The sequence below is a fragment of the Capra hircus genome, chromosome 4 (assembly GCF_001704415.2).
Source record: "Capra hircus breed San Clemente chromosome 4, ASM170441v1, whole genome shotgun sequence".
Lineage (NCBI taxonomy): Eukaryota > Metazoa > Chordata > Mammalia > Artiodactyla > Bovidae > Capra > Capra hircus.
Window position 1 is genome coordinate 10,566,688 of NC_030811.1, and position 27,198 is coordinate 10,593,885.

Below are 27,198 nucleotides of genomic sequence, written 5' to 3' on the forward strand. Positions count from 1 at the left end.
TTGCTAAAATCATGTAGGTAATATAATCTAGGGGCAAGTTTCTAAGTCAGGTCTGAATTCATCTAAAGGCTGTATTCTTTAACAGTGTAACATAGCAGCACATAATAGACCCCTAGGATCTCATAAACTTTACTCCATAAGTTGTAGAGTTTCTTGTCTACACTTTTAACTAACTTTCCACTTTCTTAGGGCTTTTTTTTTTTTCCTAACACATTCTTATATTTCACTCATGCTAAAGAAGAAAACACATCTTGGTCACATTCCACTTCTCATCTTATCTAATTTTTCTTTTATCCCCCAAATCTAAAAATATAGTCTAAATGCACTGTCCCCACTTCTCTAACTTAAATGTATTCTTCCCACAGAACTTTTGATGCTTCCACCAAAAGTCTACTGAAACCACTCCCATAAATGGCATAAGTGACCATCATATTGAAAAATATACAAGATCTTCTCTTCATGTTACAAGACCTCTTTTCTGTGGATGACTTTTTAATTCTCCTGATCAAAAAGACACCTCAGTCCTTCTTGGCTTTCTCATTTTTCTGTGACCTCCAAGTTGCTGTGAAGGCTTGCTCTTCCTCTAATCCTTAAACATTAAGCTTTCTTGGTGTTCTGTGTCCAATTCTTCTAACGTTCCACTAAATAACTGAAAAATTTGCACATCTAACATTTCTTCAGAGACCATGGGCACCCAACATTATATTTAAGAGATATTGGATTTCCATCTTGAATTTCCACTTGGTATGTGTAAATTTGAATCATCAAATATCTCACTCTATCTGTTCCCTTTTTCTTCCTTAACTGTTTGCTGCACTCAGAGGCAAACCCCTCTTATTCACCAAAGATAGAAACTTGGGCGGGGGATCTTTTATTCCTTCTTCGATGTGTTTCCCCACCCCCTGCCTTGTGTCTCCAACTACCATTTCCTTATTGTTTTTGCTCTATAAATGTTTTAAGAATTTATCATCTCCCTCTTTTTAGAACTGTGAACCAAGTCTAGATATAAAAAGCACATGGAGGAATTTCCTTGGCAGTTCATTGGTTCAGATTCTGTACTTCCAATTCAGGGGACATGGGTTCAATCCCTGGTCAGGGAACTAAGACCCCATATACCATGAGGTTTGGCAAAAATAATAATAATAATAATAAAATTAAAAGAATAAGACAGAAAAGAAATGAAGGGCAATGTCATTGGAAGAATAGGAAAGGAGTGGAAAATTTGTATGAGTTAGTCAGATAAGGCTTCTAGAAGGTGGTATCATTTGAGTGGGAACTTGAAGGAATTGAGGGTGATAGTATCGAAAACAAAATTTTAGGCCACAACAACAGCAAATAGCAAGGGGGACTGTGTGGCTGCATAAAGGTGAGAGACCTTAGGACGTGAGGTCAGAGAGATGATTAGTAGAAGAAGATAAATAAGGCAAGAGCTTACAGGTGCTTATGAGGTCTTTGGCGGTTTTTACTCTGAGTGAGACCCAGGTCTGTTGGAGAGATTTTAAATGGAAGAACTGCAGGTTCTTCTCTTATTTTCAGATGATTATAGTGCTGCTGCTGCGAAGTCACTTCAGTCGTGTCCGACTCTGTGTGATCCCATAGATAGCAGCCCACCAGGCTCCCCCGTCCCTGGGCTTCTCCAGGCAAGAACACTAGAGTGGGTTGCCATTTCCTTCTCCAATGCATCGAAGTGAAAAGTGAAAGGGAAGTCGCTCAGTCGTGTCCGACTCTTCGCAACCCCATGGACTGCAGCCCACCAGGCTCCTCCGTCCATGGGATTTTCCAGGCAAGAGTACTGGAGTGGGGTGCCATCACCTTCTGCAAATTATAGTGCTGCTGTGTTGATGAACTGTCTAGGGCAGTAAGAAGAGGCAATAATAGAATCAGGGAATAAAATTGAAAGCAATCACTATACAAAAAAGACAAAACAGAATGCTGGACTAGCTCAGGTGTTAGTGGGGATATTGTAAGAAACGATCAGATGCTAAATCTCTCTTTCTCTTTTTAACTGGAGTGTAGCTGCTTTACAAGGCCGTGTTAGTTTCTACTGCACAACACAGTCCATGAGCTGTATGTGTACATAAATCCCCTCCCTCTTGGACCTGCTTTCCCCACCCCCATCCCACCCACCTAGGTCACCACAGAGCGTCAAGCTGATCTTCCTGTGCTATAGAGCAGCTTCCGTAAAACTCAATGAGGTATCATCTCACACTGGTCAGAATGGCCTTCATTTAAAAAAAATTTTTTTTGCAAATAATAAATGCTGGAGAGGATGTGGAGAAAAGTGAATTCTCTTGCTCTGTTGATGGGAATGTAAACTGATACAGTTACTATGGAGACCAGTATGCGGGTTCCTTAAAAATGAAAAATAGAGCTACCGAATGTTAAATCTCTTTTAAAGGTAAGAGCTGACAAGCTTTGCATGTGAGGTATGAGTGAAGGAGAGGAATGATGGGAGATATCAAGGTTTCTGAACCAGCTGGAAGGTGGAGCTGCCATTTATTGAGATGGAAAAGATTCCAGGCCAAGATTGGTTTACAAATCAGGGGTTTTGTCTTGCTCTGCAGCATGACAATCAAGGACCCGACCTCTGTCCATCTGAATCCATACATCTTGCCACATGCTAACTCTTGCCTAAAATTCCAGCAAAACCAAATCACCAACTGATCCTCCTTTAACAAACAATCTTTCTGACTTTGATATACAGGATGATCCTAAACTCTTTGAATGAGATTCTGCAGAGTAAATTCTATTACAACTTTCCTTCCTCAAGAACTATTCCCTGAAGACTCCTCAGCAAATTAAACCATAGTGCTCTATGATGCCAGAATCATCTTTGTATTTATATAATTTCACTGCCTCACAATGGGATAGTCTTTTTGCAGTCCTCATGTTCACGCCATGCCCCCAGCCCAGTTCCTCAGTCGGTGAGCTAATCAAGAGAAGCTTATTGTTTTATATAACACTTCTGAGTCACCAGGGAAGCCCCAAAACAAGGAAATCAACCCTGAATATCACAAGGACTGATGCTGAGGCTCCAACTCTTGTGGCACCTGATGTGAAGAGCCAAGTCATTGGAGAAGATCCTGATGCTGGGAAAGGTTGAAGGCAAAAGAAGAAAGGGGAGGCAGAGGATGAGACAGATAGACTCACCAACTCAATGGACAAGAATTTGAGCAAACTCTGAGAGACAGTGGAGGACAGGGAAGCCTGGCATGCTGCAGTCTATGGAGTCCCAAAGAGTCGGACGCGACTTAGCAAGTGAAAAACGACGATTAGAAACAAGTTGGCGTTTAACAAATATTTGAATGAGGCGAGTATATAAGGAAGGAAAGAAAAGAATGGAGTAGAGAGAGGAAGAGGTAGTTTTGTCTGTTCTCCCAGAAAACTCAGGTCTCTCAATGGAGTAATGGGGGAAAACTCTTTAATAAACCCCTTCATTAAGATACATGTCTATGTCCTTCTGATTGACACTCAAATGTCATCTAAGTTTCTTCTAAGTGGAGCTCAGGACACTCCTCAATGGGCTTCAGACCAACAGCGCCTCTCCTCACAATCCCATTTCACAGTTCCTAAAAGGCTCCCCTTGTCAACTCTTCAGATCCTATCTGTAGTCGTGATGGGTACTCAGTTCAAGCATGTTTATTGGCTTGCTGGGATCCCTTATTCCGTCTAAACAGGTCTTATTTTGTTACTTACTTAGTCTTCTCTGTTAGGACTTTCCAGGATTTGACATGCGTCACTGCAAATTAGAACTACTTGAGAGGTCCATGGTTGAAAGAATCAATGATGTTATCAGATCAGAGTCCATATGACCATTCTAACAGAATTGGTCCTAGTCCATTTGTTCGGATGGCTTCTTTGAATAGCTGAACGGACCGTGTTTGCCTTGTTTGGTTGGAGATATAACAAATCTTAATTAGTTAAAATGTGGATTTCCATGCAGCTGACAGGGTTTTTGGTTTTGTTTTTTTTTTTTCTTTTTACAGTTGTTTTGTGCCTTCTTTTAGATACAGGATGTGTCAGTAATAAAGAAAAAGAATGATTGCTAATGTTGTCTCCCAGTCTGAATAACTCAGAGTTACATAAGTGTTTATGAATAATGAATGTCTAATTGAGGTGCCTGAAATATGAATAACTGTACTATTCCAGACTACAGTGAGATGTAGAATTCTCATTCGACAACAGGATTTTTATGCCCCCTCTCTACCTTCTGCTATCCCCACTGTTGGGTGTGAAACTAGCACAGATAACACTTCAGAGCTTCTGAAGGAGTCAATCTCACTTTTTTTCTGTACCAGCTAAGCCATCCAAACAAAGAAAACAAACGGTAGTGGGAGATCTCTGTGAGTTGAGAACAAAGTCACCCTTAAATCGTGATGAATGCAATACACAGAAATAGAATCTTAGGATTTCAGATGTTAGTCTCAGTGAGAAATCTATTTGAATGTAAATTGCTGGCATTCCAGAAGCTGATTAGCATGTTTCAGACCTTTAATAAAACATCTTGCCTGTTTATCTCTCCTTAGTGAATCCTTGCCACTTTATTGATAAATTGCTAAGAACAATTGATTATTTCCAAACATATGTCATATCAATAGGAAGAACAGTTCCAAAGCTCTCACAATAAATTGAGATGGAACTACAACAAAAGGCTAGCATCTTTTCTCTCTGTCTTACTCATTGGACAGTACCCCTTGTCTCTCTGAGTCCTCCTCCCCAGCAATGCAGAGAACTCTTCTCTGTTACTGATGCTTGGTTGGTGCTAGCCCTTTCAGTATAAGACTCACAAACAGTATTTGTTGCTCAAAATACAAGCATTTCAAATTTCTCTTTCAATTGTGGAAATTCAAGCACAATAGTATGAATTACAACCCAAAGGCATTTTGTGCTTCTCTGAAATTCTCTTTAAAGTGAAGTGAAATTGCTCAGTCATATCCGACTCTTTGCAGTCCCATGGACTGTAACTTGCCAGGCTCCTCCATCCAGGGAATTTTCCAGGCAAGAGTACTGGAGTGGGTTGCCATTTCCTTCTACAGGGAATCTTCCCGACCCAGGGTCGAACCCAGTCTCCCGTACTGCAGTCAGACTCTTTACCGTCTGAGCCACAGGGAAGCTCCTGAAGATCCTGAAATTCTCCTTAGAAAATTATTTTCTGTCATTCATGATTAAGTCTTGTATTATTTGTAGAGAGGAGAGGCAACAATAATTTTGAAACAATTGGTCAGATCTCTGTTGATTTACTTATTCCAATACCTGGTTAAAAAAATAAAAAAAAGTTGGAGGAAAAATGGAATCAATTCCCTTGGCAGTCTCTATAGGTTTCCAGGAAGCATGATCATTCTACCAAACAGTAACAAAATGAAAGGTAAATTCTGACAGTGCTGAAACCTCCCTTTGGAATGGAAGAAACAACTCAGTGATTGAGGATGACCATGCAGGGGGATATTGTTGTTACTAATCCCAGGTTATTTCAATCTCATACCAAACAGAGATCCAGCTTATGGCATATCTAGTAAGATCTCAGACATTTTCTATTTTGTGTTGAGTTTTATTCCTGTTATTCATTTCCTTTCACTTTGTACTGACTTACAGCTTTTTCTCCATGTGTGTTTTGAATATTAAGAATGTTAGCGACTTAAAAAATATTGTTCTGTCAGTTTCTAGCATATTGGTGCTGCACATAAATAGTTTTTTTTTTTTTTTTTTTTTTTTTTTTTTACCCTCTTATTTCAGTGTTTTTCTGGGAGACAGAATGTTGCTCTCCTTGTTTTGTTCCAACCTTTGGCTGTTCTCACATATATAATATTTCAAGTACAGTAATATCTTTCTTTTTTTACCTACCACCTCATATCATCCAAATACAGAAAGAAGATTGAAGGAACATAGCTTTTGGCTAGCTTTTGAGTGTAAGGGGAGAAGAAAGGGGTGGGTTTTTAGAAATTATTATTACATGTAAATATTTAAAATAATGTCTTTATTACACTTTGAACACTTAAAGCAAGATAACAAGCATGCAAATAAATCACAGTCAGTATATACTCAGGAATAAAAATCACAGTCAGTATATACTCAGGAATAAAATAGAGAAGTATGTCTGTTTATTTTCTTAGCCTCCAGTGGGAAAAATTTACCTATGTTCTAAAACCAACTCAAAAATATTACAATTTTTCCTAAAGAGAAGCTCACATAGGCATGGAAACATGTGGAGAAGAGAACAGTGAGTGATTTTTGAAATCAGAAGAGTCTGTTTCAAATGCTCAAGTCTGCTTTCTGTTAGCTGTAGCCATGGGCAAGAATATAAACTTTCTTGAATTTAAGTTTTCTTATCCATAAACCTGAGTTGTATTCCTGCTAAATTCTTTCCTAAGGTTTTTTGTCGGGCTCCAAGGAGATAATGTGTGCATGCCAACAACTGTTTCTATCTGTATTTCCTCTGTGCTAGGTGTAATTGTGGCTTCCCTGGTGGCTCAGAGGTTAAAGCGTCTGCCTGCAATGCGGGATGCCTGGGTTCAATCCCTGGGATGGGAAGATCCCCTGGAGAAGGCAATGGCACCCCACTCCAGTATTCTTGCCTGGAGAATCCCTTGGATGGAGGAGCCTGGTGGGCTACAGTCCTTGGGGTCGCAAAGAGTCAGACACGACTGAGCGACTTAACTTTCACTTTTTAGGCACAATTGTAAATACTAGAGATGGTAGGGCTTGTGTTCCATTCACATCCAGCTTCATGGACTCAAAGAAACAAGGCTACTATGCAAAACTGTTTACCAAGTTCTGAGATAGGGGGAAAAAATATATATATATATGTATATATATATCCATATATGGCACACAGCCACCAGGGATGACTTTCGAACAACTATTGAAGGACAAGCAAATTAAAAAGGGTTGATGCTATATATGAAGAACAAGCTATATAATTAAAATCTGGAGGCCCATAAGAAGTGGTGATAAGTTAATACAGTTAAGATGTGGGCTGGTTGGGGTGGGGGCAGTGGAGAAACACTTTGCCTTCCTGGCCCCCTGGGAAGCATTTGCTGTGGATTGCTTGCCCTTCCAAGGTGAGGAAGGCTCATCACTTCTACTCTGTCTATGCGTCCCTCCTGTTGCAACTATTCAAAGCACAGTTTAATCATTCTTTTTCTGGGAAGTCTATTTGACCCTATAGGAAAGCATGGCCTTATCAAAGAAGAGGCTCCAATAATTACTTATGAATCTCTAACACCACAGAAACATGTAGACCACAGAAGCACATGGGTTTGACTTCCACTCTCTTTAGAACACTTGAGAAGGAACCGTAGGGGAGGAAACAGCATGTTTCATCATCTTAACAGCACAGCCTTACAGAGCTCACCTCATGCTCTAAGCATCAGTTGAAAGTAAAATAAAAGCAAACAAACAAACAAAAAACTCCAATCAATAATCCTCTGATATTCATATGTGCCAGAAAACGGCTAGGGAAAAATCCACAAAACATATGTACTTACACATCGTTCACACACATGCTCTGGCACAAACCTTTTAACACAAAACAGTTCATCCTGGAGGCAGAACAGTCTACCTGGCTGCAGATGTCTGGTGACATGGAGATAGCAGATAAAATTCAGACAAGGACCCTCTAACTGAGATAAATACCACCACTCACCATTTTAAAAGTGGAAAAACAGGTACAAAGGAAGTAAATTCCAGAAACTACTGAGGAACAAAACAAAGCAAAATAAAAACATACAACTTGAATTCCTTGCATTGCTAAGAAAATAAAAATAGCTAAGAAAAAAAGCAAAATAAAAAGTGACCTTGGAATAAAAACCAGAATAAAGCTCTCTACAATTTGTGTTTGCATTTTAATGTTAAAGAGGAAGAACAATAAAAGTAGACTGCTTGAATGTCATGGTTTATTGTCAGCAATATTCATGTCAAACATATATCTTGGTTTTAAAGAAAGGAAATGAGTAAACAAGGCAGATGTGGACTGCTCATTTGCAGAGTATAGAAAGGGCAATGCACCAACAGAGGCTGGACTGATCTGAACTGTTATTAGTGACAGTATGTTCAGAATTTGTATTGCAAGACGTGAATATAAAAGAGCAGGTGATTCTCATGTTTTTCTTCCCATTGAAAAATGGGTGGAAAAAGTCATTAATTTGCTCAAGGTAAAAGGCAAGGGCCTATTAATTGTGATAAGCATGACCTAACCAGGTTGCTAATAGAACTATTACTAGATTAAATCCTCCCAACTGTCTTGGAAATAACTTGGCCTCTTTTTTCTCTTACTGAATGAAATAAGGGGCAGGGGGGGAACAGGCAAAAAGCATGGAACTTTCTCTAATCATAGAAGGAGGAGATATTGAAAATTAATGACTCACTCATCTGTTGCAGAAGGAAGGCAATTATAGGATTTGAAGTGTATTTTGCACATGTGTGGCTGTTTGTGCCATAATCACGTTGAATGAACCGGTGCTCTCATGCAGTGCCCCTCACTGGGCAGTGACCTTCATATGATCAGTTGATGTGAATTTCCCAGACAGTACCTTGAAGGCATGCCCTGCTCATTTCTGACCTTCCTTTCTTCCCAGAGCTACACTGTGGCAAAAAGGACTCACAGTGTACTCCTCATGGGCGAAACTGACGAAAGGACTGATGGAACATGCTTTGTCACCCAAAGGCACCTGTTACTACGTGGAGTCTCATCTGTGAAAGAAATATCCTGAAATATGAGGGGCATGCTTTACCAACTCAACATCATTACCTGATGGTAACTGTTAACCATTTCAAAAGCACTGGGAGAAACCAATGGGACCATTTCTCAATCGATCTGCATGAACACTCTACAAAACTGATACTTATATATTGATATATATATATTTATATATATATATATATATTTAGAAATGATGATAATAGCAGTTACTATGGTCACTTATTCTCTATTACTATCTGGACCCCAGTTGGATACAACAGGGACTAAATAACTTGTGAAATAATTTTTTTGAAACTGAAAAATGTTAGCAAATACCCACTCTTGATTTAACAAATCATCTCAACAGAGAAGCAATAAGTCTCTGAAGTTTAAAGTGAATGGAAATCTACACCATAAATATAATTCAATATACTTGTTCATTCATTCAGAAAACATTCTTTGAGAGTTGACCACAATACTGTGTTAAAATGCTTTGGGATGATGCCAAGAATTTTCTTTTAAAACAAATACTTCTGATCAGGAACAAATCACTCACATAAATTTTCCACCTTCTTGGCATAGATGTGGAAAATATTACGGTCTCTCTTTGAATAAAATTAGCAAAGAGCAAAGGGATAATTAAACATTTGATGTCTAAGCATACCACTGGCATCTATTTCGGAATGGTTTAGAAAGAAAAAAAATTCAACTTGTAGAAACTTTATTCCATAAATATTTCCTCCAGATATCCTGGCTACTTTCAAGTTATTTAGTGGGAAATATTTCTGTGCACAAAGGAAAAAGTAGTCCAGATCATGAGATTCTGTAAGTGGCTCATGAAGTTTTAGACTGGGGAATTGTGATTGATCTTGGCTACAAGGTGAGGGTGTTCAGAGATGGCAAGGTCCCAGAGATCATCTCATCCAAGTTTCTCATTAGAGGAGTGACATAATTAGGGAAATTAAACAAAGGGAAGAAGCAGCTCAGGTCTCTCCAAGGGTAAAAGAGAAACCTACTTCCTCTAACTCCATAGCAACACATCCACAAAGAGATATTTAATCTGTTCATCTTCTCAAAATACTAAGTGTACTTCTTTATTTCAGATGTCAAGATTTCCCACCCCACATGCCCTAAACTTTATAAGGCAAGTACCAAAAGGCACGGTTTTCAATATTGTGTGGAAAGGGAAATTAGAAAGCACAATATAAATTTCAGTGTAGACAATCAGGTATTAATATTGTTATATAAAGAGAGTGTTAGAAAAGTAATATTCCAGAGTCATTTTGAAGATGGAAGCTTATGATTTTCTCGGTGGGAAGTATGCGCTATGGACATGGCAAAAGAGCAACTTCCTTCAGACAATTAACATTTCTTCATTTCAAATGCCCAGAATCTAAGAACTCCCTTTCTCCGAGAATAGCATGGAAACATATACATACCACATGTAAAAGAGACAGCAAGTGAGAATTTGCTGTGTGAACACAGGGAGCTCTCAACACCTTGCTCTGGGACAACCTAGCGGGGTGGGATGGGGAGGGAGACAGGAGGGAGGTTCAGGTGGGAGAGGACATATGTATACCTGTGGCTGATTCTTGTTGATCTGTAGCACAGGCCGATACAATATTGTAGAGCAATTATCCTCCAATAATTGTATTTTGTTCTATACTTCTCAGTTTTATACAATTATAATCTTTGATAATTAAAAAAAATAATCTGCTAAACCAAAAATCATCATCCATCATATTCTTATCATACAGCCTTGATAAGCAGTATTTTTAGAAACAGTAAGTAGTGAACTCATGGGACACAACTGTAATTCCAAGCATATTAAACAAACCCTGTTGAAAACCACTGATGTACTGAATGTTTGGCTAAATTTTATAAGAGCTTCTTTCAGAGTGAGACTGTGTTCTGCTGGCACTAAAGATATTTCATGATAAAGAGACTCTCTCTAGTCCCCCTACCCAGTATTTGCCTGGCTGATTTAACTGTGAAAAGTCAAACTGAAAATGTTACTTGCTCAGTCTTGTTGGACTCTTTGCAACTCCATCCATGGACTATAGCCTGCCAGGCTCCTCTGTCCATGGAATTCTCCAGACAAGAATACTGGAGTGGCTTGCCATTTCCTCCTCCAGGGGATCTTCCTGACCCAGGGATCAAACTCAGGTCTCCTGCATTGCAGGAAGATTCTTTACTGTCTGAGCCACCAGGGAAGCCCATAATTGTGGAAAGGCTGTGTATATATGCGTGTGTTCATAGCTTGGATTCACATCACACACCTTGGGAAATAGTACTCTATGAGAAATGCCACAAAACCAAGCATATATTTCTATAGGGAACACGAAACACAAAAGAAGGTATTAAAATGTCATCATTATAAAATTTGATGCCGAGCAGAAACATAGTAATATTATTTGCAAATTGAAAAGGCATGCCTAAACAAATTTATTGAGAAATCTGTATGCAGGTCAGGAAGCAACAGTTAGAACTGGACATGGAACAACAGACTGGTTCCAAATAGGAAAAGGAGTACGTCAAGGCTGTATATTGTCACCCTGCTTATTTAACTTCTATGCAGAGTACCTCATGAGAAATACTGGACTGGAAGAAACACAAGCTGGAATCAAGATTGCCGGGAGAAATATCAATAACATCAGACATGCAGATGACAACACCCTTATGGCAGAAAGTGAAGAGGAGCTAAAAAGCCTCTTGATGAAAGTGAAAGAGAAGAGCGAAAAAGTTGGCTTAAAGCTCAAGATTCAGAAAATGAAGATCATGGCATCTGGTCCCATCAGTTCATGGGAAATAGATGGGGAAACAGTGGAAACAGTGTCAGACTTTATTTTTCGGGGCTCCAAGATCACTGCAGATGGTGACTGCAGCCATGAAATTAAAAGACGCTTACTCCTTGGAAGAAAACTTATGAGCAACCTAGATAGCATATTCAAAAGCAGAGACATTACCGACTAAGGTCCGTCTAGTCAAGGCTATTGTTTTTCCTGTGGTCATGTGTGTATGAGAGAGTTGGACTGTGGAGAAGGCTGAGCGCCAAAGAATTGATGCTTTTGAACTGTGTTGTTGGAGAAGACTCTTGAGAGTCCCTTGGACTGCAAGGAGATCCAACCAGTCCATTCTGAAGGAGATCAGCCCTGGGATTTCTTGGAAGGAATGATGCTAAAGTTGAAGTTCCAGTATTTTGGCCACCTCACGCGAAGATTTGATTTATTGGAAAAGACTCTGATGCTGGGAGGGATTGGGGGCAGGAGGAGAAGGGGACGACAGAGGATGAGATGGCTGGATGGCATCATGGCCTCGATGGACGTGAGTCTGAGTGAACTCCGGGAGATGGTGATGGACAGGGAGGCCTGGCGTGCTGCGATTCATGGGGTCACAAAGAGTCGGACACAACTGAGCGACTGAACTGAACCGAACTGAAGTGAAACAAATCTATGAATCATTCCCCAGTAAACATGCTTCCAGCATTCAGTAATTTTTCGAACACATATCAGTGATACAAATGTATCCTCTATTGCATATTTAATTTTGCAAAATTCCCAGTGAAGTAAAAAATTTGATTAATATTTGAGAATTAAATTTTAAAAATAAAATTTACTATGTTAGATGGAAACTTTCATTCAATTGAAAAGGCAAATATAAAGACATACTGATACAAAGAAGACATTTCAAATATATTTTTTAAACTTTTAAATTCTATTTTAAATAGAATTTTAAAAGATGAGGGGACAATGATATTTTTATTCTCCCTGAAGTCCAGAACAATTATTTTTGGCTTTTCTGTTTATCTCAAAATTAATAAATATATATATTAGATTGGATTCTATAAGATCTAATTCAAATAATATACAAATAGCAACAATAACATTTGAAAATCTCAGATGTCAGTTCGTTTTTACTGAAAGGATTTGAGGTCAAAAAATTAGGGGGACATTTAAGCAGTCTAAAATTTGTGTAAAAAATCATGAAAAAAATTTAAATGGTATTTTATTAATCTTTCAATTATTACAATATCATTTATGTGATGATAGAAGAAAAACATACACATTGGGAAATACACAAAAGCTAGCAATCACTTTTTAAGGAGGTATTGTTTTAGTAATGAGATACATATTTCATGCAATTTGTGTTATAAAGTACTAATATATGTGGTGCCATTTGGGTAGCTGAGGGTAATTGATCAGAAAGACACTACTATTTAAATGCAGTACACTTTGTGTAGATTATTTAATCTCCACAATGGCTCTACAAAATTATATAATTGATTACATTTCAGAATATAAACAGGGGCACCATACCTATAGAATTTCCCTGGTAATACATCAGGAAGCTGAGATGCAGAAAGTCAAAATAATTGACTAATACCATCCTCAGCCTTGGTTGATTCTGTATTGGAATCTAGTTATGCATGGATATAGTCACTCTTTTTCCAGTACGCGGCACCACATGAAAGTGAAGTCGCTCAGTCGTGTCCGACTCTTTGCGACCCCATGGACTGTAGCCTATCAGGCTCCTCCGTCCATGGGATTTTCCAGGCAAGAGTGCTGGAGTGGATTGCCATTTCCTGCTCCAGGGGATCTTCCTGACCCAGGAATCGAACCCGGGTCTCCTGCATTGCGGGCAGACGCTTTACCGTCTAAGCCACAAGGGAAGCCCTGGCACCACATGAGAGCTGGCAAAATCAGCAGGGCTTTGCTGGAGAGTAATTTGAAGATGAAGAAGCATAACCTGTCCAATAGGAATGTCAAATATCCTGAGAAGCTACATAAGAAAACAGTTCTCTGTACTTATTATTTCTTCTTGTTCCCAAAGAAAGTGAAAGTGAAAGTGAAATCACTCAGTCGTGTCCGACTCTTTGTGACCCCATGGACTGTAGCCTACCAGGCTCCTCTGTCCATGGGATTTTCCAGGCAATAGTACTGGAGTGGGTTGCCATTTCCTGCCCAGGGATTGAACCCAGGTCTCCCGCATTATAGACAGACGCTTTACCGTCTGAGCCACCAGGGAAGTTCCCAAAGATCTGATCTTAAAATGCAACCTCTCCTAGTAATACTTGGACCAAAGAATTCATACTAAAGCACAATCAATCATCAGTGAGTGGATTAAGAGAAATACTGAATAAATGGTAGAGGCTAGAGAAAGAAAAAGAAGGGAATTAGTGGAGTGGAAGCTGAAAAAATGTCCAGGAGCACGGCAAGTGGAAACTTTAGTCTACTTCATACTAAGCCTGGATGCCACAGTCTAAGGGAAGGGCTTTCTCATGTAGATTGAGTACACTACCTGATCTGACGGATATTGATGGCCAGGCCTGGGCAATGGAGAACTGAGGAATGGATCAGAGGTTGGAGAGAGCAGCAAAGCAGCAGCAGGAGGCATTAATGGCACCAGGTCCTCATGGAATGATTGTAGCTTACTTCCTAATTCATAGTGTACCAGCTACTGTTCGGGGTTTAATTCGTTGTGACAGCTCATTTTACTACTTAAAGCAGAGAGGGGAGAAAGAATAGCAAGAGGCAAAGGAGGGCTTTCACAAGCTTAACCCAGGGACACGAGAACTGGCAGTGCAACAGAGGAGAGAAAACGTCACTTTCCAAGAGTAGCAGGAATGAAACTGGGAAGAGCGGACAAGGTGTGGCATGGTGACTTGCTGAGCCGCCTGGCTGCTGCAAGAGGCAGTACAATATGGGTAACTGTGAGCGTGTGGACTGGGGAGGAGGCTGGCATTCTGCTGATTACCCTCTTGGCCAACAGCAAGCAGAAAAATGGCTTGATGGGACAATGATGGGACCAAGCCAAGGCATCAAGGCATGCTAGGAATGAGTTAACATCAGTGGTATATTTGAAGGAAAGGGAAGAGATGGATTCCGGTTCTTTTTTCGGAAGTGTGAACCATTAAGAGACCTGATCCAGTGGTCTTTCCAGATGACTCATATAGACATATTCCTCCTCAAAGTGCTCATCACTTCTATGGCCTACAAATGCAATCTGTTCTCCCTGCTGGAGGACCTAAAGGATGTATGTGTTCTAAGTCGCTTCAGGTGTGTCCGATTCTTGGCAACACTATGGTCTGTAGCCCACCAGCCTCCTCTGCCCATGAGATTCTCCAGGGAAGAATACTAGAGTGGGTTGCCATGCCCCCCTCCAGGGGATCTTCCAACTCAGGGATCGAACCCGCATCTCTTACGTCCCCTATATTGTCAGGTGGATTCTTTACCACTAGCGCCACCTGGGAAGCCCCGCCACCACTGCAAGTCTCTGCCCTTGGGTTTAAGAGAGAAGGTTCTTAATGGAGAAGGGACTATCTAAGAAGCAAACCTAAAAATCTTTTTTTTTTTTTTTTGGCTTTTTTCTCTAAAAAGAAAACATCTGAGGAGCAGCAAGTAGTTCAGTATCTACTAAGAAAAAGTAAGAGGCAAGGGGGTGAAACTCCTGAGAGTCCCTTGGACTGCAAGAAGATCCAACCAGTCCATCCTAAAGGAGATCAGTCTTGGGTGTTCATTGGAAGGACTGATTTTGAAGCTGAAACTCCAGTACTTTGGCCACCTGATGCAAAGAGCTGACTCATTTGAACAAACCCTGATGCTGGGAAAGATTGAGGGCAGGAGGAGAAGGTGATGACAGAGGATGAGATGGTTGGATGGCATCACTGACTCAATGGACCTGGGTTTGGGTGGACTCTGGGAGTTGGTGATGGACAGGGAGGCCTGGTGTGCTGTGGTTCATGGGGTCACAAAGAGTTGGACATGACTGAGCGACTGAACTGAACTGAAGGGGGTGAAAGAGACTTGTTGCAAAATTTCCATCTCTTTTCACATTCTATCTTCAGGTTAATTCCAATGCAGCACTGATACTGTTTCATGGTTTTTAATCAGGAGTTCTTTGGGAACTAGATTTATTACAATTAGCTCAGGCCAGAGGAGGTGATTATTAGAAAGGTGAGTTTCCCAGGCTCAAGGAGAAGTGAGGCACACAGGCAGCGGAAGCGGAATGAGATCAGGGACTTTTCCATCCTCTACCTAGACCCACGTGCCCTGGACCCTTCATCTCTTCTCTGGCATCTGCGTCACTCCTCTCTGTCTTATTTATAGGTGGCCTGCCATGCTTTGGGGGCTTGCCTGCTGGCTCTGCAGTAAAGACTCTGCCTACAATGCAGGAGATGTGGCTTCAATCCCTGGGTCGAAAAATTTCCCTGGAGTAGGAAACAGCAGCCTACTCTAGTATTCATACCTAGAAAATGCCATGGACAGAGGAGCCTGGCAGGCTGCAGTCCCTGGGATTGCAGAGTCAGACAGGACTGAGTGACTAAACCAACACCACCATCATGCTTTACCCAGTAGTTCTCTTGGTTCCTGAGTTTACGTTGCACAAATAAAACAGAGATTCTGATGGCATCAGTTGAGATCGTGGGTTCTCTCTCATCACTTTTGGCTACGTGGAAAAATGACTGTCCCTTAGGGGAAGTAGACAGTAGAAGGTATGTGGAGAAAAAAGTTTGGGGGAAGAAATAGTTGGCATCTCTAATGTATTTTTTCTAACATGGTCATGGTGAAGATCAAGGGATATTTAGAACCCATATGAAGGAATTTTATAATCTGTAAAGTACTATATAATAAGGTGATGTTTATCTTACACAAAATTCTCAAAGGTTTAATGTGTTCTATGTTTCGGACTGCGCGGCATAAGCACACCGGCTATGACGGACCTTGCAGAAGCATTGTTGAGAGGAGCTACCCCACGTCCAAGGTCAGGGGCGGTGGCTGAGAGGAGCTACCCCACGTCCAAGGTCAGGGGCGGTGGCTGAGAGGAGCTACCCCACGTCCAAGGTCAGGGGCGGTGAATGAGAATGCTAGGTTGTGACGGCGCAGAAGCAGCCGAGAGAAGTTACCCGGTGTCCGAGGTCAGGGGCAGCGGCCGAGAGTGCCAGGCTGCGATGGCACAGAAGCGGCAGAGAGGAGCTACCCGATGCCCGAGGTCAGGGGTGGCAGCTGGGAGGAGCTACCCCACGTCCAAGGAGCGGTGGCTGCACAGGTGCAGGAAGGCCGAGAGGAGCTACTCCACGTTCAAGGTCAGGAGGGGCAGTGGTGAGAAGATACCCCTCGTCCAAGGTAAGGAGCAGCGGCTGTGCTTTGCTGGAGCAGCCGTGAAGAGACACCCCACATCCAAGGTAAGAGAAACCCAAGTAAGATGGTAGGTGTTGTGAGAGGGCATCAGAGGGCAGACACACGGGAACCATAATCACAGAAAACTAGTCAATCTAATCACACAAGGACCACAGCCTTGTCTAACTCAATAAAACTAAGCCATGCCCTGTGGGGCCACCCAAGATAGGCGGGTCATGGTGGAAAGGTCTGACAGAGTGTGGTCCAATGGAGAAGGGAATGGCAAACCACTTCAGTATTCTTGCCTTGAGAACCCCATGAACAGTATGAAAAGGCAAAATGATAGGATACTGAAAGATGAACTCCCCAGGTCAGTAGGTGCCCAATATGCTACTGGAGATCAGTGGAGAAATAACTCCAAAAAGAATGAAAGGATGGAGCGAAAGCAAAAACAATGCCCAGTTGTGGATGTGACTGGTGATAGAAGCAAGGTCTGATGTTATAAAGAGCAATATTGCATAGGAACCTGGAATGTTCAGTTCAGTTCAATTTTTTCGCTCTGTTGTGTCCGACTCTCTGTGACCCCATGAATCGCACCACAGCAGGCCTCCGTGTCCATCACCAACTCCTGGAGTTCACTCAGATTCACGTCCATTGAGTCAGTGATGCCATCCAGCCATCTCATCCTCTGTCCTCCACTTCTCCTCCTGCCCCAAATCCCTCCCAGCATCGAAGTCTTTTCCAATGAGTCAACTCTTCGCATGAGGTGGCCAATATACTGGAGTTTCAACTTTAGCATCATTCCTTCCAAAGAAATCCCATGTTAGGTACATGAATCAAGGCAAATTGGAAGTGGTCAAACAGGAGGCGGCAAGAGTGAACGTCGACATTCTAGGAATCAGTGATCTAAAATGGATTGGAATGGGTGAATTTAACTCAAATGACCATTATATCTACTACTGCGGGCAGGAATCCCTCAGAAGAAATGGAGTAGCCATCATGGTCAACAAAGGAGTCCAAAATGCAGTACTTGGAGGAAATCTCAAAAACAACAGGATGATCTCTGTTTGTTTCCAAGGCAAACCATTCAATACCACTGTAATTCAAGTCTATGCCCCAACCACTAATGCTGAAGAAGCTGAAGTTGAACAGTTCTACGAAGACCTACAAGACCTTTTAGAACTAACACCCAAAAAAAGATGTCCTTTTCATTATAAGGGACTGGAATGCAAAACTAGGAAGCCAAGAAACACCTGGAGTAACAGGCAAATTTGGCCTTGGAATGCGGAATGAAGCAGGACAAAGACTAATAGAGTTTTGCCAAGAAAATGCACTGGTCATAGCAAATACCTGCTTCCAGAGACACAAGAGAAGACTCTACACATGGACATCACGAGATGGTCAACACCGAAATCAGATGGATTATATTCTTTGCAGCCAAAGATGGAGAAGCTCTATACAGTCAGTAAAAACAAGACTGGGAGCTGACTGTCGCTCAGATCATGAACGCCTTATTGCCAAATTCAGACTTAAACTGAAGAAAGTAGGGAAAACCACTAGATCATTCAGGTATGATGTAAATCAAATCTCTTATGATTATACAATGGAAGTGAGAAATAGATTTAAGGGACTAGATCTGATAGATAGAGTGCTTGATGAACCATGGACGGAGGTTCGTGACATTGTACAGGAGACAGGGATCAAGATCATCCCCATGGAAAAGAAATGCAAAAAAGCAAAATGGCTGTCTGGGGAGGCCTTACATTTAGCTGTGAAAAGAAGAGAAGCAAAAAGCAAAGGAGCAAAGGAAAGATATAAGCATCTGAACGCAGCGTTCCAAAGAATAGCAAGAAGAGATAAGAAAGCCTTCCTCAGCAATCAATGCAAAGAAATAGAGGAAAACAACAAAATGGGAAAGACTAGAGATCTCTTCAAGAAAATTAGAGATACCAAGGGAACATTTCATGCAAAGATGGGCTCAATAAAGGACAGAAATGGTCTGGACCTAACAGAAGCAGAAGATATTAAGAAGAGGTGGCAAGAACACACAGAAGAACTATGCAAAAAAGATCCTCCTGACCAAGATAATCATGATGGTGTGATCACTCACCTAGTGCCAGACATCCTGGAATGTGAAGACAGTGGGTTTAGAAAGCATCACTATGAACAAAGCTAGTAGAGGTGATGGAATTCCAGTTGAGCTGTTTCAAATCCTGAAAGATGATGCTGTGAAAGTGCTGCACTCAATATGCCAGCAAAATTGGAAAACTCAGCAGTGGCCACAGGACTGGAAAAGGTCAGTTTTCATTCCAATCCCAAAGAAAGGCAATGCCAAAGAATGCTTAAGTTCAGCTCAGTTCAGTTGCTTAGTCGTGTCCGACTCTTTGTGACCCCATGAATTGCAGCACGCCAGGCATCCCTATTTATCACCAACTCCCAGAGTTCATTCAGACTCACATCCATCGAGTCGGTGATACCATCCAGCCATCTCATCCTCTGTCATCCCCTTCTCCTCCTGCCCCCAATCCCTCCCAGCATCAGTCTTTTCCAATGAGTCAACTCTTCGCATAAGGTGGCCAAAGTATTGGTATTTCAGCTTTAGCATCATTCCTTCCAAAGAAATCCCAGGGCTGACTTCCTTCAGAATGGACTGGTTGGATCTCCTTGAAGTCCAAGGGACTCTCAAGAGTCTTCTCCAACACCACAGTTCAAAAGCATCAATTCCTCATCGCTCAGCTTTCTTCACAGTTCAACTCTCACATCCATACATGACCACTGGAAAAACCATAGCCTTGACTAGACGGACCTTTGTTGGCAAAATAATGTCTCTGCTTTTGAATATGCTTTCTAGGTTGGTCATAACTTTTCTTCCAAGGAGTAAATGTCTTTTAATTTCATGGCTGGGTCACCATCTGCAATGATTTTGGAGCCCCAAAAAATAAAGTCTGACACTGATTCCACTGTTTCTCCATCTATTTCTCATGAAGTGATGGGACCAAATGCTATGATCTTCGGAATGCTCAGACTACCGCACAACTGCACTCATCTCACACACTAGTAATGTAATGCTCAATATTCCCTAAGCCAGGCTTCAGCAATACGTGAACTGTGAGCTTCCAGATGTTCAAGCTGCTTTTAGAAAAGGCAGAGGAACCAGTGATCAAATTGCCAACATCTGCTGAATCATAGACAAAGCAAGAGAGTTCCAGAAAAACATCTATTTCTGTGTTATTGACTATGCCAAAGCCTTTAACTGTGTGGATCACAAAAAAATGTGGAAAATTCTGAAAGAGACAGGAATACAAGACCACCTGACCTGGCTCTTGAGAAACCTATATGCAAGTCAGAAAGCAACAGTTAGAACTGAACATGGAACAACAGACTGGTTCAAAATAGGAATAGGAGTACGTCAAGGCTGTATACTGTCACCCTGTTTATTTAACTTCTATGCAGAGTACATCATGAGAAATGCTAGGCTGGAAGAAGCACAAGCTGGAATCAAGATTGCCAGGAGAAATATCAATCACCTCAGATATGAAGATGACACCACCATTTATACAGAAAGTGAAGAGGAACTAAAGAGCCTCTTGATGAAAGTGAAAGAGGAGCATGAAAAAGTTGGCTTAAAGCTCAGCATTCAGAAAACGAAGATCATGGCATCTGGTCCCATCACTCCATGGGCAGTAGTTGGGGAAACAGTGCAAACGGTGTCAGACTTTATTTTTTTGGGCTCCAAAACCACTGCAGATGGTGATTGCAGCCATGAAATTAAAAGAGGCTTACTCCTTGGAAGAAAAGTTATGACCAACCTAGAGAGCATATTCAGAAGCAGAGACATTACTTTGCCAACAAATGTCCATCTAGTAAAGGCTATGGTTTTTCCAGTGGTCATGTATGGATGTGAGAGTTGGACTGTAAAGAAAGCTGAGTGCCAAGGAATTGATGCTTTTGAAGTGTGGTGTTGGAGAAGACTCTTGAGAGTCCCTTGGACTACAAGGAGATCCAACCAGTCCATTCTAAAAGAGATCAGTCCTGGGTATTCTTTGGAAGGAATGATGCTAAAGCTGAAACTCCAGTACTTTCGCCACCTCATACGAAGAGTTGACTCATTTGAAAAGGCTTGATGCTGGGAGGGATTGGGGGCAGGAGGAGAAGGGGACGACAGAGGATGAGATGGATGGCTGGACGGCATCACCGCCTCGATGGACATGAGTCTGAGTGAACTCTGGGAGTCTGTGATGGACAGGGAGGCCTGGCGTGCTGCGATTCATGGGGTAGAAAAGAGGCAGACATGACTGAGCAACTGAACTGAACTGATGTTTTAGGAAAGAGTAATCCATCTATTTTCTATTGAGTCAGAATGACACAAGCCTGGGAAAGCGCCAGTGAATTAAGATAAATCCAGAACACAGACCATAAGAGGTAGATATTGTTCCAAAACAAACAACAACTCTTAAAGCAATAGGCTTCAAAAGACATGATAGAATTCCAAGTGTATTTTTTCATTTAAACATGTTGTTCCACCCCCTCCAACCCACCCAGTTTTGTCATGTTTCTGTCCCTGACACCAAGCTTGCAGCAGATGGATTTGTATCACAGGAACCCAAAAGCTAAACCCTATTCTGTAAACGTGTGTCAATCTGTCATCTGAATGTATATTTGCTTTTATACTCTGCTTTTCTATGTATTCATAAATCAAGCTCTCTAAAATGTATTTGAAGAATATCATTTAAATAAAAGATAAAACTTGAAGCAATGTTTATCAACATAATGCTTAAGTGAATTTGTTCTTTTCTGTATTTGTATAATTAGTAAATTACACTCTTTTATCCTTTTCTGTTAGTATAAGATCTCCCTGCTTTCAAATGGTTATGTGGTGTATAAATCAGATGATTCTTGCCAATAGTCAAGTAAGAAAATATATCTCTAGCATTTTTTGCCTCCCTGACATATTCTTTATATTTTTCCTCCCTGTGGAATACTCTGCTGCTTTTAATTTTAAGATACATAATTTTGTGTACAAAACAATTCTCAATCAATGCGGGTCATTAGCCACTTATATCTTAAAATGAATTTCAGTCACCATGAGTCCTCTTCCAAGGGTGTTTGCATATAAAATTTATGATGGAATAAAAAACATTGTTTTTAATTGAAAGAACCATATATGGATTTTTTTTTTTTTTCTTCTAGAGGAAGTAATCCTCCTCTCTGGTACTTGCTACCTTGATCCACAGTGAGGTTATTAACCAGGGTCAAGCTAGCCCTTCACATGGGTATCTTTTCTGTACATGCACAGGAAGGGCGACATGATGAGTGCAGATATGGCCAGTGTGTGACAATTTCAAACAGGTAGACAACGTGGGGTGAGCTACGGGAGGGCATTATGGGCCAACTAGACACGTACGCCACTGAGAAGCAAAAGAGGTCTCTGGGAGGTAAAATATAAGTAAATAAACATCCTCACAGAACAAATGTTGGTAAGATGGGGCCTAAGTAAGTGCAAGACTATAGCACCGACAAGGCTTTTCCCCTATGAACTACAGCATCACATTTTTACCCCAACACATGATAATCCACGGTATCAAAACTCAGAGAGAAGCTGCCAGTCAAACAACTAAGAAGCCATAAACATTTTAAATAATATTTTGCTTTTGAAACAACTTTCTTATAGGAAATGCATTGTATTTATGCTTCTATTTATATACAGGTGTGTCTTGGGCTTCCCTGGTGGCTCAGACAGTAAAGAATCTGCCTGGAGTGCAGGAGACCCAGGTTCAGTCCCCGGGTCAGGAAGATCCCCTGCAGAAAGGAATAGCTACCCGCTCCAGTATTCTTGCCTGGAGAGGCCCATGAACAGAGGGGCCTGGCGGGCCACAGTCCACAGGGTTACAAAGAGTCAGGCATGACTGAGCGACTAACACTAACTACTACAGATATAGATGCATACATTCTATAAACTATAAAGAAACCTGTTAAAAAGAAGATGAAGACATTACTCAAATCCCATCTTCCAGGTTAAAAAAGAAAGTTAACATTTTAGAAGTTTAATTTTAGATACCTCACTTTACATATATGAGTAGATAAACACCTCTAAATAATTCAAAGTGGCATCCTGTACTATTTTTAAAGCAAAAATATTTTAATGTAACTTTACTTGAATGAAAGCAAAAATAAGAAACGTTGCTTCATAAAGTGAATTAATTCTTAAAAAAACAAAAACAAAAACAAAATAAATCTGCACTTAAAAGTTACAGCATCCAGTGGCCTCCTGCTCTGAAAGTTTAGGGAGAAAAAGCATATATCTAATCCCATCGTTTGGTATTTAATATTTTAGATCCCACATCTGTAACATTTATACTCTTTCTACAACTGTAATTTCTAGTTGTCTTGTTCAGTTGTTAAGTTGAGACTGACTCTTTGCGACCCCAGAGACTGCAGCACACCAGACTTCCCTGTCCTTCACTATCCCCTGGAGTTTGCTCAGATTCATACCCACTGAGTCGGTGATGCGCTCTAACCATCTCATCCTCTCCTGCCCCCTCCCTTTTGGCTTCAATCTTTCTCAGCATCAGGTCTTTTACGTTGAGTTGACTCTGCATCAGGTGGCCAAAGGATTGGAGCTTCCACCTAAGCATCAGCCCTTCCAAAGAACATTCAGAGTTGATTTCCTTTAGGATTGACTGGTTTGATCTCTGCTGTCCAAGGGACTCTCAAGAGTCCTCTCCAGTACCAATGCAGTCATGATCTTATATTTAAATGATTCATTGCTCAGTATCATCATTGGACCATGGTTTATTCCTTTTTTTTTTTTTTCCACTCATCTCACTGTTGGTTGGGTTGTTTCATTTGTATGCCCAAAGAAGTCACACTCTTGACCTAACTTGACTTGCTCAAATCACTAGGTATAACATTTCACTGATATTCTTTTCCCACAGAACTTCCTAAAAAAATATTTTGAGATTCTGCTTCCTTTCATTAAAGTTACTTTTGATCTTTCAACATCATGATACTTCTTTTAGGGAATATCACATCCTCTTGACATTAGGAGGAGGTATATGTATTATTTCTTTTCCCTTTTATATGTTGTCCCACATTTATTAGTACTGGACTGGTCTGCATCAAAATTATGAATTTGGGTATGGCAAGTTTTCTGTTTTTGGTGGGGGGAGGGGGTTGGTTTAGTTTCAGTTAATTTAATGGAAAAGGAATACATTAAATTTTTCAATATTTGACATATTGAAGGAAAATTTTTGAAAACTTATTTAGTAGCTTAGTTGTGTCTGACTCTTTGTGACCCCATGGACTGTAGCCTGCCAGGCTCTTCTGTCCATGGACTTCTCCAGGCAAGAGTACTGGAGTGGGTTATCATTTCCTGCTCCAGGGGATCTTCCTGACCCAGAGATGGAACCCACATCTCCTATCACTGGCGCCACCTGGGAAGCCCTAATCACATAATAAAAAGAATCACTACACAGATACAGAGAACTCTCTGATGGTTCCCAGAGGCAGGGTGTTGAGAGTTAAGTGAAATGAGAGAAGGGAGTTAAAAGGTATGAATTTCCAGACTTATAAAATAAGTCTTGAGGATATAATATGCAGTATGCTGACTATAGTTAACAATAATGTCCTACATATGTGAAAGCTACTAAGAAACTAGACCTTAAAGTCCCCACTGCAAGAAAATATGTTTGTAACTGTGTTTAGTGATGGATATTAACTAGAGTTACTGTGGTGATCATTTTGCAACACATACAAATCTGCATACATGAAATCATTATGCTGTACATTTGAAACTAACATAATGTTATATTAATTATACTACAATTTTAAAAAACAGCACATTGAAAAAATAGCTGATGAATACTATTTTTAAATCAAAGCTATATATATATGTGTGTATATATATATATATTTGAAATTTATATTTCTCTATCTTTGCCTGTGTATCTCTTTCACAAATTGTTTTCTGATTATGATATCTTTATACTTCCAGGAATTTCTGTATATATAATATTATTCTACTTTTTCCTTATTATTTTTTTCTCCCTTTTGTTCTTTCTGATTCTCTCTATTTTTTTCTCTCTTTGCTGATATGTTTTCTTTCTTCACATCTTTTTTCCTCCCCCTTTGTGTTTTCTCCAATTTTCTTTTTTCAACCTTTGTTTATGCTTTTTTTCCCGTTTTCTTTCCTTCTTTAATTTTTCACATTTTTTCCCCTGAATTTGTTATGATATAAGCTTAGCATCTCCTGTTTTATTGAATAAAAATTATGGCCTCTGTCAGTTAATTCATATTTATCTAAGAAAATACTGTATCTTTCCAAGTTGTCATTCATTGATATTTATACCAGAATTTCTTTGAAGCAAAAGAGTTTTAAGTTTCTGTTCTTAATTATCTTCTTTTACCCGCTATTAACTGCTGTCCACTTTGAAATCATCATTTACTAATTATAATGGTACTATACTATGACTTTAAAGTCTAAAAGTAAAATTTTAGCTGCAAATATAACATTTTTTCACATGACTTTAGTAACAAAGCTAAATTCTGGGCACTAGGGGAGAAAACTACAAAGAGTCATAATTTTTCATCCTGCATTTTCAATAGAAACTAAGTGTGTACATTAATAAAAGGAGAAAAAGCAGTTAATACAAAGTATTCTTCCTCATTCATGGGACACATATTGGGAACCTATTCTTCTTAACATCTTTCTAAATGATTTTCTGATTAACAAGCATTTCCTTAACTTAGAATTTTTATGTCATTTTGAACTCATTACCATATAAACTCTAAAAATGCTTCCTCTTTATTTTACCATCTCCTATTTGCAGCTCTTTTTTTCTTTTTTCATATCACTCCACAGTCATTGCTGCTGTTTAGCAGCTCAGTTGCGTGTGACTCTTTGTGACCCCACGGACTAAGCCCACTGTCCATGGGATTTCCCAGGTAAGAATACTGGAGTGGTTTGCCATTTCCTTCTCCAGAGAATCTTTCCGACTAAAGGCTCGAACCCACATCTCCTGCATTGGCGGGCAGATTCTTGACCATTAGCACCACCTGGGAAGCACCTCCATAGTGGCTACAAAAAATTCTTCCTCTTTAAGATATCATTTGTTATTTCCAGCCCAATTTTATCGATATCATTCCAAAACAGTGGGTACGAAACAGGCTTATAGGAAGTGTCTATGACTGTCAACAGAAGTGGGAAGAGTGATTTTGGTTGCCAGCCACTAGCTGTTGTACAATAAAATATACATTTAAAATGCTGCATAAATGTAATATGTTCTTATATAACACATTTGTTGACAAGTGAAATGAAAGTTGCCTTACCCCCTCGCTTGTTGATCTTGGCGTAGCCAGGTGAATAGCTCCCAGACATGGAGGATGAGCTGCTGAAAGCTGCATGGTGTAGTCCAGACACAAGGGGCTCATCACATTTTTCTGAAAAGAAAAGAAAGCCAGATTTAATAAAGACTGAATAATCACTGGCATATTTTTTGTTAAAAATCACTATTGAATACAATGAAAAGTTTAAGATACATGATACATCTAGCAAACAACTATAATTTATACAACTTGACACTGATGATCGGAGAAGGCAATGGCACCCCACTCCAGTACTTTTGCCTGGAAAATCCCATGGACGGAGGAGCCTGGTGGGCTGCAGTCCATGGGGTCGCTGAAGGTTGGACACGACTGAGCGACTTCCCTTTCACTTTTCCCTTTCATGCATTGGAGAAGGAAATGGCAACCCACTCCAGTGTTCTTGCCTGGAGAATCCCAGGGACGGGGGAGCCTGGTGGGCTGCCGTCTATGGGGTCACACAGCGTCGGACACGACTGAAGCGACTTAGCAGCAGTAACACTGATGATTCTAATGAACCCTAGCACAATTTCAATCGCCTTCTGATTTTCAAGTTATAACTATGATCAAGTTCATTATTCCAAAGGACCTCAATGCAGGCCCACTATCTCAGAATCATGAATAAAGTTGTGGCTGGTTATTTCACAAGATTGGCGATTTGGGGGGTCTCCTCAAAATCTTCAGTTATTTATTCACTCTAAGGATTCAGAGTTAGAAATATGAGCTTGGAGGAGGGAAGACCAGGAGGAATAACATTCAAACTAAAAAATTAGGAAGGAGGTACCAGTAAGAAAGAACACAAGATAACCACCAACACGAACGCACTGCTGTGTAAAACATTAGTCAGTTCTCATCATTCTTGACCAATGAACTGCTCTGGAGTTCTGATTTTCACTCGGCTTCTGCACTGACATGAACTATTCTTCCCCTTCCTTCTTTACCACTGCTGACTCTCCCATTCTACTTTGATGGGTGGTTCTCACCTTCCTAGCGTCTCTATACGTTAAAGTGCCCAAGACTCAACTCTCGGAGCTCTTCTCTGCA

General features: G+C 40.5%; 1 protein-coding gene across 1 annotated transcript in view; it reads right to left on the bottom strand.

The window, feature by feature from the left end:
• The window catches only part of CNTNAP2 (contactin associated protein-like 2), a 2,354,843-nt gene that overhangs the window by 1,623,774 nt on the left and 703,871 nt on the right, over window positions 1-27,198 (bottom strand). Inside the window, exon 3 of the mRNA XM_018046828.1 lies at window positions 26,122-26,232. Within this exon, the coding sequence (XP_017902317.1) occupies window positions 26,122-26,232 (111 nt within the window). The remainder of the gene's footprint in view (window positions 1-26,121; window positions 26,233-27,198) is intronic.